General features: G+C 51.9%; 1 protein-coding gene across 1 annotated transcript in view; it reads left to right on the plus strand.

Moving 5' to 3' along the window:
- The window catches only part of ADAMTS17 (ADAM metallopeptidase with thrombospondin type 1 motif 17), a 330,513-nt gene that overhangs the window by 205,657 nt on the left and 108,349 nt on the right, over positions 1 to 16,507 (plus strand). The window contains exons 12-13 of the mRNA XM_064375802.1: positions 3,032 to 3,198; positions 10,027 to 10,154. Of these exons, the coding sequence (XP_064231872.1) occupies positions 3,032 to 3,198; positions 10,027 to 10,154 (295 nt within the window). The remainder of the gene's footprint in view (positions 1 to 3,031; positions 3,199 to 10,026; positions 10,155 to 16,507) is intronic.

Consider the following 16,507-nt stretch of genomic DNA (forward strand, 5'->3'; position numbering starts at 1 on the left):
GCCCGTGTGATACCCCATGGGTCCGCCTCCACCCACTTTCTTCTGGATCCAGTTCTCTTACATCGCATCTTACCTCCTCTCCACCTCCTCACTGTCGGGGTACAGGTAGTTGTTGTATGTGGGTTAGGCAGATGTAAAACTGGAGAATTCAGCTTTTGGAAAGGGATGAAACCAAAGGTAAAAGGAAGCTCGATAACAACTCAGGAAGTTAATCACATGCTGTTCACCGATCGCAGGCTACACTCAAGTGTGTAGGGAATGTAGCTGCCTTTCTTCTTCTGCAAACCGACCTCCTTTGTATTTTCATACCCCTAGTCCATGCTGTGTTCCTCATGACTTCGGTTTCTGCCCTACTTTCCCTGAGTCTGCGTCTAAGTTCCACGAGGAGCGTCTGGTCCTTGTGTCGTCCGGTTCCTTAGTTTCCTGGGGCTGCCATAACGAAGAACCCCCAACCAGGTGGCTTAAACAACCGGAAATTACTGTCTTACAGTCCTGGAGGCTGGAAGTCCAAATCAGGGTGTTGACAGGGTTGGTTTATCCTGAGGGATGTGAGGAAGAATCTGTTCCAGGCCTCTCCCCCAGCTTCTGGTGGCTTGCTGACAATTTTTGGCATTCTTTGGAGTATAGAAGCATTATTCCAGTCTCTGTTTTTATCTTCTCATGGTGTTTTCCTGTGCGTGTGTGTGTGTGTGTGTGTCTGTCTGTATCTGTGTGTGTATCTCCAGATGTCCCCTTTTTATAAGGACACTTCATATTGGATTAGGGGCTCAGCCTACTCCAGTATGACCTCCTTTTATCTAATTATATCTGTGCCCTGTTGGCCCTATTTCCAAATCGGGTTACACTCCGAGGCACTAGAGGTTAGGACTGTGGCATAGTTTTGTGCGGGCCCGGCTCAGCCTGAAACATTGCGCCGGTATGCACTCCTTCCTTCTCTGGTGTCCATTCGTGGGGACTCACTTATTGCCGGAGTGCTGTTTCTCCTGCTGATCCATGTGGCTCTTGGGGGTCACCCCTCTCACTCCTTCCACCCTGTGCTTCATGGCACAGGATTTGGTTCACTCTGTCTGCAACTGGTACCTGGGCCAGGGTTCCCGGGGAGGCTGTGTGAGGCTCCTTCTGCTGCAGTCATTCTCTGAAACTGCCTCCCTTGCCTTCTAGACAGGAAGCAGAGCACAAGGTCCCTTTGTTTTCAGACCCCATAAACCTTTTAGAGGTTTAGCTGTTGCCTTACTTGAAGACCAGAGCTCAGGGCCCCACTGTGGGGCCACCAGTAGGTTTAATCTCCCTAGGTGTCCTCTTCTCCTGGGGGAGGGAACCATTTTCTGGTGTATATGAGGCAGACAGAAGTATGAAAGGGAACTTTCTCCCCAGAACATTTTCTCCAAGACATCTGTGTAGATCAGGAGCTGGCAAACTTAGGCCCCACGGGCCAAATCTGACTTACCACCGGGCATCGAATAAAGTTTTATTGGTACACAGCCACGCCTGTTCTTTTACATGTTATCTCTAGACCGCTTTTGTGCTAAAGTGGCAGGTGAGTGGCTGGAGACTGTGCGGCCCACAAAACCAAAAGTATTCACTGTCTGGCCCTTCACGGAAACAGCTTTTCAACTCCGGTGCAGACCTCTTTGACCCAAAAGCCTGGAGGCTCTGCCCTCTTCTGCTGTTATCTCTCTCCCTAAAGCAACAAGCGCAGGGTGGCCTTGCTCTCTGAACATGAAAAATGGCAAAGCAAGAAAAAGAAATACACAAAGGAAATGGCTGATGTGTTGAGATGACGTTTGGCCAACAGGTGTGCGCGATTTGCAAATTCATTGCGCAGAACAGTTTGGATGTACGCCCCTTTCTTTCATAGGCTGAATTTCAATAAAAAGTACAGGGGGGCGTGGGAGTGGATAAGAAAGCTTATTCCATCATGATGACCTTGGCATCATGGAAATGAATGGAACCGTTGAGGTTGCCCAGGCCTGGGTCCTCCAAGGACACCCTAGGGCCTTGCAGAAGCACAGGGCAGAGCCATGCATTGGCAGCCAGGCCCTCACACATGTGGACTTGGCCAGTGAACACAGCTTGGGTCTCCAGAATGGCTTAAAACCCCAGTCTCAGCACAGAGCATCTAGGACCCAAGACCGCAGCATTAACCATGTGTGGTCTCACACCTGCCCAGGTCAAGGGGCACAGCCTGGATCTAACTGGTCTCCCCTCAAAGCCCATGAGCAGGTGAACTCATTGTTCTTATTCCTTTCATTATAACGTAAACGAGCTATGTATTTACTCTTCCTGAAACTTAACCTCCGGAGTATACCTGTGGGCCATCTAAAGGTCTTCATTTCAGGCCAGGCACAGTGGCTCATGCCTGTAATCCCACTACTTTGGGAGGCCAAGGCAGGCAGATCACGAGGTCAAGAGATCAAGACCATCCTGGCCAACATGGGGAAACCCTGTCTCTACTAAAAAAATAAACAAAAATTAGCTGGGCATGGTGGCACATGCCTGTAGTCCAGCTACTCGGGAGGCTGAGACAGGAGTATCACTTGAACCTGAGAGGCAGAGGTTGCAGTGAGCCGAGGACTGTGCCACTGCACTCCAGCCTGGCGACAGAGCGAGACCCCATCCCCCCGCAAAAAAAGTATTCATTTCAGAGGAAACCCTTGCAAAACATACACACAGACATACACACACACTCCAAAGATGTCCCTTGGATTTTCATTGTTAGCTATGGCCACATTTTAAGTTCAGATGAAGGACACAACGTGTGGATCTTGCTGAGCTGATACTCACTGCCTTCTGCTTCCATGATTCCCAGTTCCCGGATGCACCTTTCAGAGGGCTCACTTAAACTTGCTGGTGGTGTGGGTCTGGGATTGTAGGCATGTGGTTTGTAACAGCAGAGAGGACGTTGCTTTGGAAATCTTGCCCTGCCCCCATCCCCCTCCTCCTCTTCCTCCCGACAAGAGTGACGGAAACAGAGCTCTCCTGCTCTTCGGTAGCACCATCTGGTTAATGCAGGCCTTCTTCTTCCTTCTAGCCCTGGGCCTGGAGGTGCACACTGCCCGGGTGCCAGTGTGGAGCATGCGGTCTGCGAGAACCTGCCCTGCCCCAAGGGTTTGCCCAGCTTCCGGGACCAGCAGTGCCAGGCGCACGACCGGCTGAGCAGCAAGAAGAAGGGCCTGCTGACCGCCGTGGTGGTTGATGGTAAAGGCATATGGCATGTCCTTGTGCAGCAGCCTCCTGTCCTCCCCCAGGAACATAAAAACCACCTAGGGAAACTGAGGGACACCCCTTTCCCAAACTAACCCGGCAAGACACCCCCGTCCTCTGCCCAAGTCAGCTGTGGCCCAGCTTTGTGAGTCAGGGGGTTGACCTTGAATGACCCAACTCTGTGGGATGTTTCAGTTGCAGCTGTGGAGGCAGGCAGCAGGCCAGATGCATTCTGTAACCCCATTTGTAGCGAGGAGGCTGTGCTGGCATCCTGCCCCGGCGCCATGTGCAGAGGGACCCAGGGCAAACTGAGAAGAGCACGGCTTTACAGCAGCAGCGTGGTGTGTTGCCGTGGCTGCTGTCTGGCTTCCCGCTGTGGACGCTCCCCTGCATTGCTTCTCTCGGTTTATTTTGGATTGGCTCTTAATCCTTGGCCAGGATGTTGGGGACATTTTGAGAATAGGTGACAACATGGGAAAGATGATAATAAGCACAGGTCACATTTTCTTCCCAAGAGCTTTCTCCCAAATCAAGAGACTGCTCCGTTGGGCCCCTGCAGCATTTCTGGTTGCTGATGAAGTTCTAGGTGGTGTGTCATGGATACATTTGTCATGTCTGCTTGATCAACGTCCTTAATAGAAAGGGACACCCCACGGCCCACTTCGGGGTTGTTGGGTTTTGTTTTTATTCACCTAAAACTGTTCTTCTTTAGGAAGTAAGACTTTGTGTTATAATGATGATATGAGCCCGTTTATCGGTGCTTCGTGTACAAGATACAAGTTAGCCCTCCATACCTTGTCTCACTTAATACACGAAATGGGCTATGCAGAAGATGAGAGGGAATGAGGTTACAGGACACCTCTAAGCGCCTGTAACTGACAGGAGGCCAGGGCAGAAGCTGACCTCAGTTCCAGAGCAGTTGACTCAGAAAATAGGCAGCTATCGTCTGGCTTCCAGCATTGGAAGACAACAGACTGCATGACTTCATGGGTGTGGAGTCAGGGAGCTTTAAGAAGAACTTAAGAAACTGGGCTTGATTTTTAGATAGCCTCAAAAATATTTTGCAGAAGAATGACGTTCTGATGCCAGGTCTTGGGTTTCTTCCCTGTGATGGGAAGAGCCTTTGAAATCTGCATTCCGCGGTCTGCTGTTGCAAGTTCTAGTGTGCACAGCTGTGTGAGGGTAGGCCCAGGCATCTCTGGAATAGCAGCCTCAGATCTGCAGCTTTTAGTCTTAACAGCCTGACCGGTCCTCTTTGAGCTGACTCGTAAAGCCACATGTGATGCTCTAAATTGTAGCAGGTCACAGCAGCCCACTCAGATGAGGAATCATTAAAAGTTTTAGGGAGCCCCTGATCTGCCATTGTCCTTTTTTAAAAAGAGCACCACCTTCGGGGCCCGTGTACTGTAGCTGCATCATCAGCTAGCCAGCAGAATTCATGAGAAACACAGCCTTGGCACCCTCAACTTTCCCTGCAGATGAGGGAGAGCGGAGACCTGCCCTCCTAAAAAGAACAGTGTGTCTGGAGCCACGCACTTGCACACGGGCCCTCGCCTCTCTCTGCCTGGCTGTGAATCAGATGCGGGAGGTGGCAGGAGGCCTCCGCTGTGTCAGCCACACCCAGACCCCTAATTGGAAGTGAGAGAGCTGCCCTTTGTCCAGTTATCGTGAGAAGTGGCTGGTTCTCACGAGAAGCAGCTCGGATTCCGAACCTTCAGCTTTCCCCAGCATGCCAGAAAAGGATGCTTTTAGACCTCTTTCCTGTCCACTCCCCGTTCGCAGGAGCAAAAGGAGGGGAGGTCTGGGACAGACCAGTCTTGAGATCTCAGCTGGACTCCGTGTACCAGCTGTTCTTTCCCTGTTGCCTGCTTCAGTTTTCATACTCCTGCCCCGTGTGTTCAGTGCAGAAATCCCACTGCAGTGTCTGTTTTTCCACAGCTTTCTCCAAGTCCAGATTAAACCGGTTTTCCTTCTGACCACTTTCGGATGGCTAGCCTTTGGTTGCATTATCACCGCAGTGGCTGGGACTTCAGTCTGCCCAGATCCTTCACCCGGGAAGCCTTGCGGTGCAGCTATGTGGGGAGCTGCTTGGGTTGGGAACGTGACCTTTCACCCACTTACTTTCTGTCCTCTGTGCCCAAGTTGTAAGTTACTGTCACTAGAGTGCCACTGCCTTTGATGTGAGAAGCGCAGCCCCGTTTGATACGGACAGCTCACAGGCAGTAAGTGTCTCGCCTTTGAAGGAGAGACCCCAAGCTCGGGGCTTTGCACAGGTAACTAGACAACGGCCTCCTCTTGGGTAGAATCGTCCTGACCTCTTGCATCTGCAGGGAATTTCATTTCTCTCTCAAATCTAAACAGAAGGCAGCATTTTTTAAAGGAGCACTCCACAAAGGGTAAAAACAAGTAATAAACGGCCAATTTAGAAGGCAGGGGGAGAATACGGATGATAAGCGTACCTCTGAAAACTGTTCATGAAAGGTGCAGTTCTAGCTGAGCCGTGACAGGAACGGTTCCTGTGGTTGGGCTCTGGGCTCTCCTGAAGCCCATTATGACTGCCCTATTCATAGCAATGCTATCGCCGCAGAATTCTTTGGCGAGTGACGCACAGTTCAAGAGAGGGAAAACTGTATTTTTTTCTTTTTTCTCTCTCCTTTAAAAAAAAAAAAAAAAAAGAATTATTGCAGAGGTAGATTTTCCAAGGGAGGATTCAGGACCACAAAATCCATCCCACCTCCAAAAGAAGACAAAGAGTCTCCTTAGAAAATATTTCTAAGTGGAAAAGCCTCTAGGCAGAAACCCATTGAGATGGCACGTTGCCAAACCCACCCTGTTGCTGCTTTCCCCGTGGAATCTCATTGAAGTGGAAACCTTCAAGAGTTCAGTCCTCCCTGCCCAGGCCAGCAGGCCGTGGGCCCGCCGAAGTGTCAGAGAGCTTGGCAGAGGCTGTGTCTGGCCATGGCTGTACGTTCCCAGCTCCTCCTGCCTGGCACAGCAGAACCCAGGTCTGAGCCTCTGTGGGGGTGAGGGGCCTGATGGTTAGGACTCTCTGACTCCAGCTCCACCAAGCCAGCTAGGGCTGCTTAATGAAAATGAGGGAAGCTGTTGCAAAGCCACAGATGTCAGGACCGTAGCTCCAAGGTCTCTGCTGTTTGCATTTGGTAGTCACACACCTCTGCACCCACAAGTTTTCTCAGAACTTGTCCACGTGCAAGCTGGTAGGGTAGCCCACGGCACCTCTTATGTAAATACACATCCCTCATCTAGATCCTTGGGAACCACATACGGTTCAGGTCTCAGAGCATTTTATGTGTTCAAATCAACCAAGTATCTGTATCCCTGGTGGGTTCCAGGAAAGCACCGCATAGTCACACACGTGGGTCTGCCCACCAGGTAACCTCATGAAGCGGGACACAGACACCACCAAGAGCTCACGTCAGTCCAGGCTGGTTTTGCCACCAAGTGTGTTTGCCACAAATGGAAGAGAACACTTAGAGTTGTCAGAGCTTTCTGGATTTTTGAGTTACATATAAGGGAGTATAGCCTTCTTTGGGATTCATCGACCATGAGCAGACATGACTTCTCTGCATCTGAATTTCAGTACTGAGTTCCCAGGAAAGAAACGAGGAACGGGCCAGCTATGGATGGGTGCTTATTGCTGGTCAAATCCATGGAGGCCTGGCTGCTGGGGACTGATGAGGACCCCAGGCGGGCAGCTTTGGGGGACAGGAGTCTGAGTAGCCTCCTCAGCATGTGTCCCCCCACAGAGGCTCAGGCAGAGCTTGGATGAGTGCTGTGATGAACTCAAAAGCAGTGCTTCCACCGTACGAAGACCTCCTAACTGCTGGCAGAGAGAGAGAGCAGCAAGAATTTGGAGAGCCATGAGTGTCGTCTTCACTGCAGAGGAATGTTCCAAACCAGCAGGCGGATGTGACCGTGTGGCTTCTAAGCATCTGAGCCCATCTTCCCTGCCCTGCCTCTGACCTCCTCCAGCCAAGCAGAAGTCCTGCTGCCAGGCAGGCCAGCAAGAAGCCAGACTGGCCCCAGGCTTTGCAGCATCACCCAGAATTGCAGCATCACTCAGAATTGCAGCGGCACTCAGAGTTGTGGCGTCACTCAGAGTTGCGGCATCACTCAGAATTGGGGCGCCACTCAGAATTGCGGCATCACTCAGAATTGCAGTGGCACTCAGAATTATGGCATCACTCAGAATTGCTGCATCACTCAGAATTGCGGCGTCACTCAGAGTTGCGGCGTCACTCAGAGTTGCGGCGTCACTCAGAGTTGCGGCGTCACTCAGAGTTGCAGCGTCACTCAGAATTGCGGTGTCACTCAGAATTGCATCTCAGCACACACCAGGCATGCCGGCAGCATGCTCCAAGCTTCAAGTGTGTAGTTGGTTGTATAACTTAAGAAAATGCGATTTCTTCCTCTGCTGCTGGGGATGTAAGAGTGTTGATGCTATGCCCAAAGCCAAATCCCACCACTTCATATTATTTACCAGGGAACTTGTTCTGGCGATTAATTTTTCACCTAAGGCAGCCTGGAGGGAAATAGAGAACTTTGAGCCCTTCTGAGCCTCTTCCTCACATTTTATAAAGCTTATCCTCAGTCCCTTTGGAGAGTATGCCATATAGTTTGCTAGTGATGTGGGCGCCCTGAATTCCAAGCAGAGGCCTCAAAGAGGAGATGGACAGATGGAGAGTTTTGGCTGAGCAGGGAAGGGAGGCCTCACCTCTAGACTCTGTTCTGGAGCCTGAGTGTCCCTGGCTGTCCAAGCTGTGAAGGGCAGTGTCTGCAGGTGAGCGGTTGCCTGCAGGTGGAGCTGAGTGTGCGTTCTGGCGAGGTTATGGCCAGCATCCCTCCAGCTGAGCTTGGCCTCTGCTTTGCAGAGTCCCCATTTCTCTGCCCACCCCAAAGAGTCCAGATAAACAGCCTTCATCCCTTCCAAGTCTGGCCTTTCTAACTTTCCTTGAAACAGCCTCTGCTTTTCTACCCAAGTCTCACTTCCACTTCTGCTCAGATCAAAGGATACACTCAGAAGCCAGAAACATGCATGAAACTGGTGGTTTGTTCTTAGCAATGCCACTTTGCCCTTGATAATTTTGGTCCTAGGAGTTCTCAGTTTAGAGAGGAAATTGCAATGATGGAGAAAGAAGCAGGCTGCAGCCAAGAGGCTAGGGTGTGCCCTGCCAACTGTCAAGCACTTTCTGTGAGCCCTGTGTGCGCGTCTGTATAATGGAATGATGACAGCACCCACCTGAAATGAATAGACACTACTTAGCATGCTGCATGGCACACAGTAGATAGTAAATATTGTTGATGATTTCATCATCCTTACTATGACTGCTGTCGAACAAATCACCTCAAAGCTCAATTACTCCCAGTACAGAGTCAGCATTTCAGTCTAAAGGCAATTAAAATCCACAATTTCAGAACGCTTTGGCCATGGGACCCTTGCTTTCAGTGAAACAGTAGAGGCAGTGCAGTGTGTGCAGTGGACTCCATGCTGGGCGCTGTGTTGCTGTATCTCTTCTACCAGCTCCCCAAGACGCCTGGGGAACCTCAGGGCCCAGAGGGGACCTCTGTGACCCTGTCAAGCAAGTCCTCTCAAGCTAATCTCAGTGTACGTCTCCATCTTCCAGAGTTCTCCTTCCAACAACCACCTCCTGAGGTCCTTCCCTGCAAATGGAAGGACAGCTGCCCCTAGCCTACCGGCATGGGAAATGACTCATTCCTTCCAGGCTGCACCCAGCCCTCTGACAGCTCCCATCAGACCTGTCACATGTGGCCTCATCCTGCGTTTGCTGTGCACTTGGCCATGAGCCCACCGGGGCCTTCAGAAGCAAACATCACGGTCTGTCTTTCCATTGCAGTGCCCTCAGAGTGCCTTGTGTGAGGGAGGGGCTCAGTCCCTGCTTGGTGAGTGGATACGTGTTGAGGCATCATTACTCCGCTGACCCGGGAAGCTTAAGCTCTCCAGGCTGCTCTTGGGCAGATGTTTTCCCCCACAACTAACTGAAGAACCGAGCAAAGATGCCGGTGCTACCCCACGTCAAAGCTGGCCTGAGGGAAGAGCTCGGGGTGGAAGCTTCCAGGGCGGTAGAAGACAAGGTGCCGTGAGGGATTTCCAAGCAAAGAGCACATCCCGAGCACAGGCATGGGAGCTGGGCGTGTTCTGGGAGGTCACATGGTTTCCACCCTGCCTGGGTGCACGTGTGGCTCTTTTCAGTTGTTCGGACAGCCCACGTGTCCTCTTTGTACCTTACTCCCACTCAGTTTCTGCTGCGATCTCCGTGCCCCATAGCACAGCTCTGCGACTGTCACCCAGCAGCTAGGGGAGCTCTAAAGCTGTTAGCAAAGCCACTGTCATGGAGACCCTTGGGGCTGCTCCCCCAGCTCGGAGGCATTCTCATTCACCTTCCCCTCCCCCTCCCTTCTCACCCCTGCTCTAAGAGTGGCTCCGGCTCACCCCTGACGTCTGTTGAACATCAACTGTTAGCGCACAACTGTTCCTTTGCTCAGCCAGATATATTTGATGCCTTAAGGAAAAGGAAATGCATCATTGCAAAAGATAAAGAGAGGAGAAAAGACAGCCCCGCAGAGCTCTGACCACCACCATCATTCCCCTGAGTCCGTGGGTCTTTTTCCACTTGCTGTGCCTTTGTTCAAAGGAGATGGAGCATGCACCTGAGCTCACGCACTCATTTACCCGTGCTGACCTCTCTTCCCCAGGGTTTCCCACTGTCCACCTGTACCTGCGCCCTGCGTGGCCCACCCACACCTTCCCACGTCAACGTCTCCCAACCTTTCCCTCCTCAGATAAGCCGTGCGAACTCTACTGCTCGCCCCTCGGGAAGGAGTCCCCACTGCTGGTGGCTGACAGGGTCCTGGACGGCACACCCTGCGGACCCTACGAGACTGATCTTTGCGTGCACGGCAAGTGCCAGGTGACGTACTTCTTCGGTCCTTGGTGGGGCTTTGGAGGGGAGACTGTCTCTCTGCAGATAGGGAGGGTAGGTAGAGCGGAGGCCTCAGGAGGCCGGGGGAGTGGATTTTCTTAGAAGACCCCCATCGCTGCCGCCTCCTGCAGCCAGTGTTGGCTGGTGCACCACCCCTAGCTCAGCGGTGACTGAGCGGCAGGCCAGCAGGAGTGGAGGCGGCTGAAAGAACAGGTGCAGCGTATTCCAAGACTTTGAAAACTGCTTTAGACATCATGACCAAAGCGAAGGCAGGCAGGGAACTAAGAGGCGCCTAGAGGATGTCTGCACAGGCTAGGCTCTGTCTAGTGCAAAAGAGACGGCGAAACGGAGCCAATTCCTGTGCAGGTGGAGCCAGGCAGATAGACACGCCTGCCTGTCGGGGAGCACCCATCTGCTGCCATACAGTCCCAAAGGCATCGAGGGCTGGGTGGCCACTGGTTAGAACAATGATAAAAGTCATTTAAGAAAAGAGAGAGAGGCCAGGTGTGGCGGCTTATGGCTGTAATTCCAATATTTTGGGAGGCCAAGGCTGGTGGATCCTGAGGTCAGGAGTTTGAGACCAGCCTAGCCAGCATGGTGAAACCTCATCTCTACTACAAATACAAAAATAAATTAGCCAGGTGTGGTGGCTCATGCTTGTAATACCAGCTACTTGGGAGGCTGACGTGGGAAAATTGCTTGAACCAAGGAGGCAGAGGTTGCAGTGAACCAAGATCATGTCACTGCCCTCCAGCCTGGGCAACAGAGCAAGACTGTCTCGGGGCGGGGGGGAAGGAGAGGGAACGTGGGAAGGGGGAAGGAAGCTAACCCTCGGCCCGCATTAACTGCGCCCGAGCTGAGGCCATCTGTAGCTTTTGCCTTCCCCAGGTGGGGCTCCTGGCCTGGGGTAGCAGAGGTGACTCCGTGCTCCCTGTCTGTCCCTCAGAACAAGCACGTCCTGAGGTGGTGCAGCAGCTGGGATGGGTGGTGGGTGTCAAGAAGCTGTGTATTTTCTGTGCCTGGAGGAGCGTGGCCCTCACTTAGGCCACAGGTACCATATTCCCTGATGACTCGGCTCAAGCTGGGCACGTTGTGAGAGAGCCCCAGCGTCTTAGCTTGGGCACCTGTAACGATCCACCACAGACGTGGCAGCTTATGAACCACAGGCGTGTTACTCACAGTTCTGGACGCTGGGAAGTCCAAGACTGAGGCATTGAGGCACAGGCAGGTTTGGGATCTGGTGAGGGGTCGTCGATCATAGGCAGCATTCCTTGCTGTGTCCTCTCGTGGTGGAAGGGGCTGGTGAGCCCTCTTGTGAGTCTCTTTCATGGGGGCCCTGCTCCTGTTTATGAGAGTTCTGACCTCATGACCCAATCATGTCCCAAAAGGTTGCACCTCCTAACACCATCACCTTGGGTGGTGATGATTCATGTGGATTTGGGGAGACACAAACATTCAGACCAAAGCACCCAAGGAGCCCTCTGCCCCGCCACACACACCTGTTCTCGTCATCCTGTGCCACGTTCTCTCAGCTGTGTCCTCCCCAGGGGAGCCCACCAAGAGCTAGTGACAGCGGCAGCTCCTGAAATCCGGAGCAGGCAGATGAGTGTCGGGATCACCATGGGTTGTCCTCGTGAACTGTGGCTGAGTCACACGCCAGCTTCCAGGCATCAGGTCCCCTTACCCACATGGACAGCAGATTCACTTACGCTGTCTGCTTGCTCAGTGCCTAGCGGAGGGCATGGGCATCAGTATTTTAGGGTGTGTGAAAAGCAGAACAAGAAGCAAGGCGGAAAGACGCAAAGACAACTCCCAGGGTGATAGCTGCGGCAAACCATTTCAACCCAAGTAGATGTTTGTTTCCTGCTAAGGCCAAGCCGGTCTGATACTGGGATTTTTCAGGGAAAAGCTTGACGAGACCCAGACTCCTTTGCCACTGCCTGGCTATGTTATCAAATACTATCAAATGTGGATAAGTGTGGGTGATAGGCGCCTGGTGCCCGGGAGCCTTGGCACAGCAGCCTCCTGGGAGGAGGGCAGTGATGAGGTTGAACGGGCCCCTCCAGGCTGCTTTCTTGCAGCAAAGAATGTGCAAGGCCCTGCCCCTCGGGCAGGCTGAACAAAGCCCTTATCATTGTTACTGAAATGAGGCATTGCTGATGTTTCTTGGTAAACTTCTAACCAGCCAAGTGCGGGGCTGGTGTCCTTCCTAAATTACACACTTGCATGGACCATTCTGCCCAGTGACTTAATGTTCCTCCCAAGTCCAGAGCTCTTACACCCTTTAGAGCAGCACCAGTCAAGCCACCCCCGGCCTCTGCCAGCATCTTCTGCTGCGTTCTTGCCAACAGAGAGGAATTTCTTTTTTTGTTCTTTTTTTGAGACCGAGTTTTGCTCTTGTTGCCCAGGCTGGAATGCAATGACATGAGCTCGGCTCACCACAACCTCTGCCTCCCAGGTTCAAGCGATTCTCCTACGGGGAGGCATTTCTAAGAATCTTGAAATTCTCTAGCCAGTGGGGTCTGTGTTACTGGCTGGACAGAATTTCGGGTCTAAGTCATCTGTGTCACTGGGCCGCATCCATGACCTTAGTTTTAATCACAGCCTTTTCAGCTAGGGGATGTTCTCCATACTAAGGCAGTGAAACCTTTAGTCATTGGAATCAAAGACAAGGTGCTGCTCAAGGCATTTGAATAGCCTTAGCCTGTGGTCATGAGAATACCATTGAGCCCAACCCCATTCTGCACTTGGGTGTTGTCTTGGTCAATTCAGGCTGCTATAGCAGAGTACCCTAGACTGGGTGGCTTAGAAGCAACAGACATTCATTTCTCAATGCTCTGGAGCCTGGAAACCCAACATCCAGGGGTCGGCACACTTGTAGGTGTTTGTTTTCCTGCTAAGGCCAAGCCAGTCTGAAACTGGGATTTTTCAGGGAAAAGCTTGACAAGACCCAGACTCCTTTGGCACTGCCTGGCCATGTTAGCAAATACGGATAAGTGTATTCAGCCCACGTTCATGCTGTAGACTGCTGCCGCTCTGTGTCCTCACACAGCATAAAGAGAGCTAGTATCGGGGCGTGGTGGTGCGGGCCTGTAGTCCCAGCTACTCCGGAGGCTGAGATGGGAGGATCATTGAGCCTGAGAGGCAGAGGTTGCAGTGAACTGAGATTGTGCCACTGCACTCCAGCCTGGGAAGTGAGACGGTGTCTAAAAAAAAGAAAAGGTCATTTTCTTGAGGCTGGGAGTGGTGGCTCATGCCTGTAATCACTGCACTTTGGGAGGCCGAGGCAGGCGGATCATTGGAGGTCAGGAGTTCAAGACCAGCCTGGCCAACATAGTGAAACTCTGTCTCTACTAAAAATCCAAAAAAATTAGCCGGACATGATGGTGCATGCCTGTAGTCCCAGCTACTTGGGAAGCTGAAGCAGGAGAATCGCTTAAACCCGGGGAGGCAGGGGTTGCAATGAGCCGAGATTCTGCCATTGCACTCCAGCCTGGGTGACAGAGTGAGACTCCATCTCAAAAAACTAAAAATAAAAAAGAGCTAGCTAGCTCCCTAGCCTCTTCTTACAAAGGCACCAACACGTTGATGAGTGCTGTCCCCTCTTGACCTAATCACCTCCCAGAGGCTTCACTCCCAAGTACTATCACGTTGATATGAAGGGTTTAATTTATGAACTCCAGAAGACACAAACATGCAGTCCATCGCAGATGTGATGGGCATGGCGTTGGGGTGCACGCCTTCCTGTTCCCAGATGCCACTCCATCCCCAGGACCAGCCCCAGTCTGTCTCCAGTGCCTCTACCATTGTCGCGATCATTGCAGGGATTGGCGCCTGCACTGTGCCTCACACTAACCAGGCAGAGTCACCAGGGCATGGAGGTGCAGATGGAGGCACCTTTCACGGTGCACGGAGGTGCAGATGGAGGCACCTTTCACGGGGCACGGAGGTGCAGATGGAGGCACCTTTCACGGTGCTCGGAGGTGCAGATCGAGGCACCTTTCACGGTGCACGGAGGTGCAGATCGAGGCACCTTTCACGGTGCACGGAGGTGCAGATGGAGGCACCTTTCACGGCGCTCGGAGGTGCAGATGGAGGCACCTTTCACGGTGCTCGGAGGTGCAGATGGCGGCATCTTTCATAGCCCACGGAGGTGCAGATGGAGGCACCTTTCACGGTGCACGGGGGTGCAGATGGAGGCACCTTTCACGGGGCACGGAGGTGCAGATGGAGGCACCTTTCACGGTGCACGGGGGTGCAGATGGAGGCACCTTTCACGGTGAACGGGGGTGCAGATGGAGGCGCCTTTCACGGTGCACGGAGGTGCAGATGGAGGCGCCTTTCACGGGGCACGGAGGTGCAGATGGAGGCGCCTTTCACGGGGCTCGGAGGTGCAGATGGAGGCACCTTTCACGGGGCTCGGAGGTGCAGATGGAGGCACCTTTCACGGCGCTCGGAGGTGCAGATGGAGGCACCTTTCACGGCGCTCGGAGGTGCAGATGGAGGCACCTTTCACGGTGCTCGGAGGTGCAGATGGAGGCACCTTTCACGGGGCTCGGAGGTGCAGATGGAGGCACCTTTCACGGGGCACGGAGGTGCAGATGGAGGCACCTTTCACGGTGCTCGGAGGTGCAGATGGAGGCACCTTTCACAATGCTTGGTGGTGGTCTCTTGCTCCTTGCCCTGCCAGTGCAGAGACCCTGCCTGCCAATTCTCAAATACACCATCTCCCAGGGGATGCACCCTGGTAACCTGCTGCCTCCAGGCAGTCCACCAGTGTTTACAAAAGGGCCACCATCCTGGCGGGTGGCAACAGCACCTGCCTGCATGCACCTCTACAGGTTAAAACTTTGAGAACCAACTTGATTTCTGAAGGAAGTTAAAAAGCCATCTGCTATTAATCTAACAGTACTTTCTCTTTTTTTCTTTCTTTTTCTTTTTCTATTTTGTTTATTGTACTTTAGGTTCTGAGGTACATGTGCAGATCGTGCAGAATTGGTGCATAGGTGCATACGTGGCAATGTGGTTTGCTGCCTCCATGTCCCGTACTTTCCTCAGACAGATACTGTAAAGATTAACCTCCGCCCGCTCTTAAATTGATGCTCACAAAACTCCAAATTGTCAGTTGCAGTGAATGAACTTTTATCATAAAAATTGAGCGTTCTTAAAAAAGATCACAGAGTCAATTCAAATACAGTATTTATGCCTTGTGGCGGTAATTGCCAAGATGGAACGTTCTGGATTCCTGTGGCACTTGCCAATGCGTAAAGCAAGGAAAAATAGTTAAGGAAAATAATAGTAATTATGATTTGAAAATCTCAGGGGCCTAATGAGTGGAGAATCTGTATCCATTCATTGATAATGTTTATCTAATTATAATGAATTGAACATAACAAATCACCCACATTTTGTGCAAGACAGCACTTACAGAAATATCGCTGCGGTTTGCCTACTAGCTTTTCCCTCTCTTCCCCTTCAGCTATAAATTGTGCTATTTTGGGGTAGCAGACAGCATTCTGGGAAACGTCAAGGAACACAGTAACTTGTTGGTAGGGGATAAGAGGCTTTGAAATGGCATTTTGAGTAGATTCCACTACGCTCCAAATAGCAGGCTGATTCAAACCATAACGTGAAACATGGAAATACCATTTTATTCTGTTTTTATGAGGACTGAATTAAGTTTCATTTCAGTGAGTCACAAATTACTTAACATGCTGAAATTAAACTTAACAGCACTCATAAAATTGGGAGGGAATTGGGGGAAGAAGCACAAACATGGTGTATTTTTCAGCAGCCCCTGTAAATCCAGAGTCCCGTCATTAGTGATTCCCACTGTTGCCTCCAGAAGGAGAGAAACCGGGGTAATAAGTCTCCGATGCACAACTGCACGTGGAGCTGCTGACATACAATGAGTGAGTGCAGCTACAGCTTTGCCGGTTGGATGGTGGACGATGTACCTGAGACCCAGCTGTGCTTGCCTTGCTGGTTTGTGCACACTTGTAGCCAGTATTCTCCAGTTCAGGTCCTACTTCCTTGGTACCATAATTTGTATACAAATCCTGGGCTGGATGAATACCAAGCCAGAACACCTTCAGGGCCTGTGACCTTCTTCAGTGGAGGGGTTGTGTCTGATTCATCTGTGCTGCCCCACACGCTAGCCCAGAGGAAAGCCTTTAATTGCAGATTGAAAGACGGGGCCAGGCGCGGTGGCTCATGCCTGTAATCTCAGCACTTTGGGATGCTGAGGTGGGCAGATCACCTTAGGTCAGGAGTTCAAGACCAGCCTGGCCAATATGGTGAAACCCCATCTCTACTCAAATACAAAAAATTTAGCCAGATGT

Source organism: Aotus nancymaae, unplaced genomic scaffold (assembly GCF_030222135.1).
Source record: "Aotus nancymaae isolate 86718 unplaced genomic scaffold, 86718_ANA_hifiasm-v0.15.2.pri h1tg000014l, whole genome shotgun sequence".
In the NCBI taxonomy this organism is placed as follows: Eukaryota; Metazoa; Chordata; class Mammalia; order Primates; family Aotidae; genus Aotus; species Aotus nancymaae.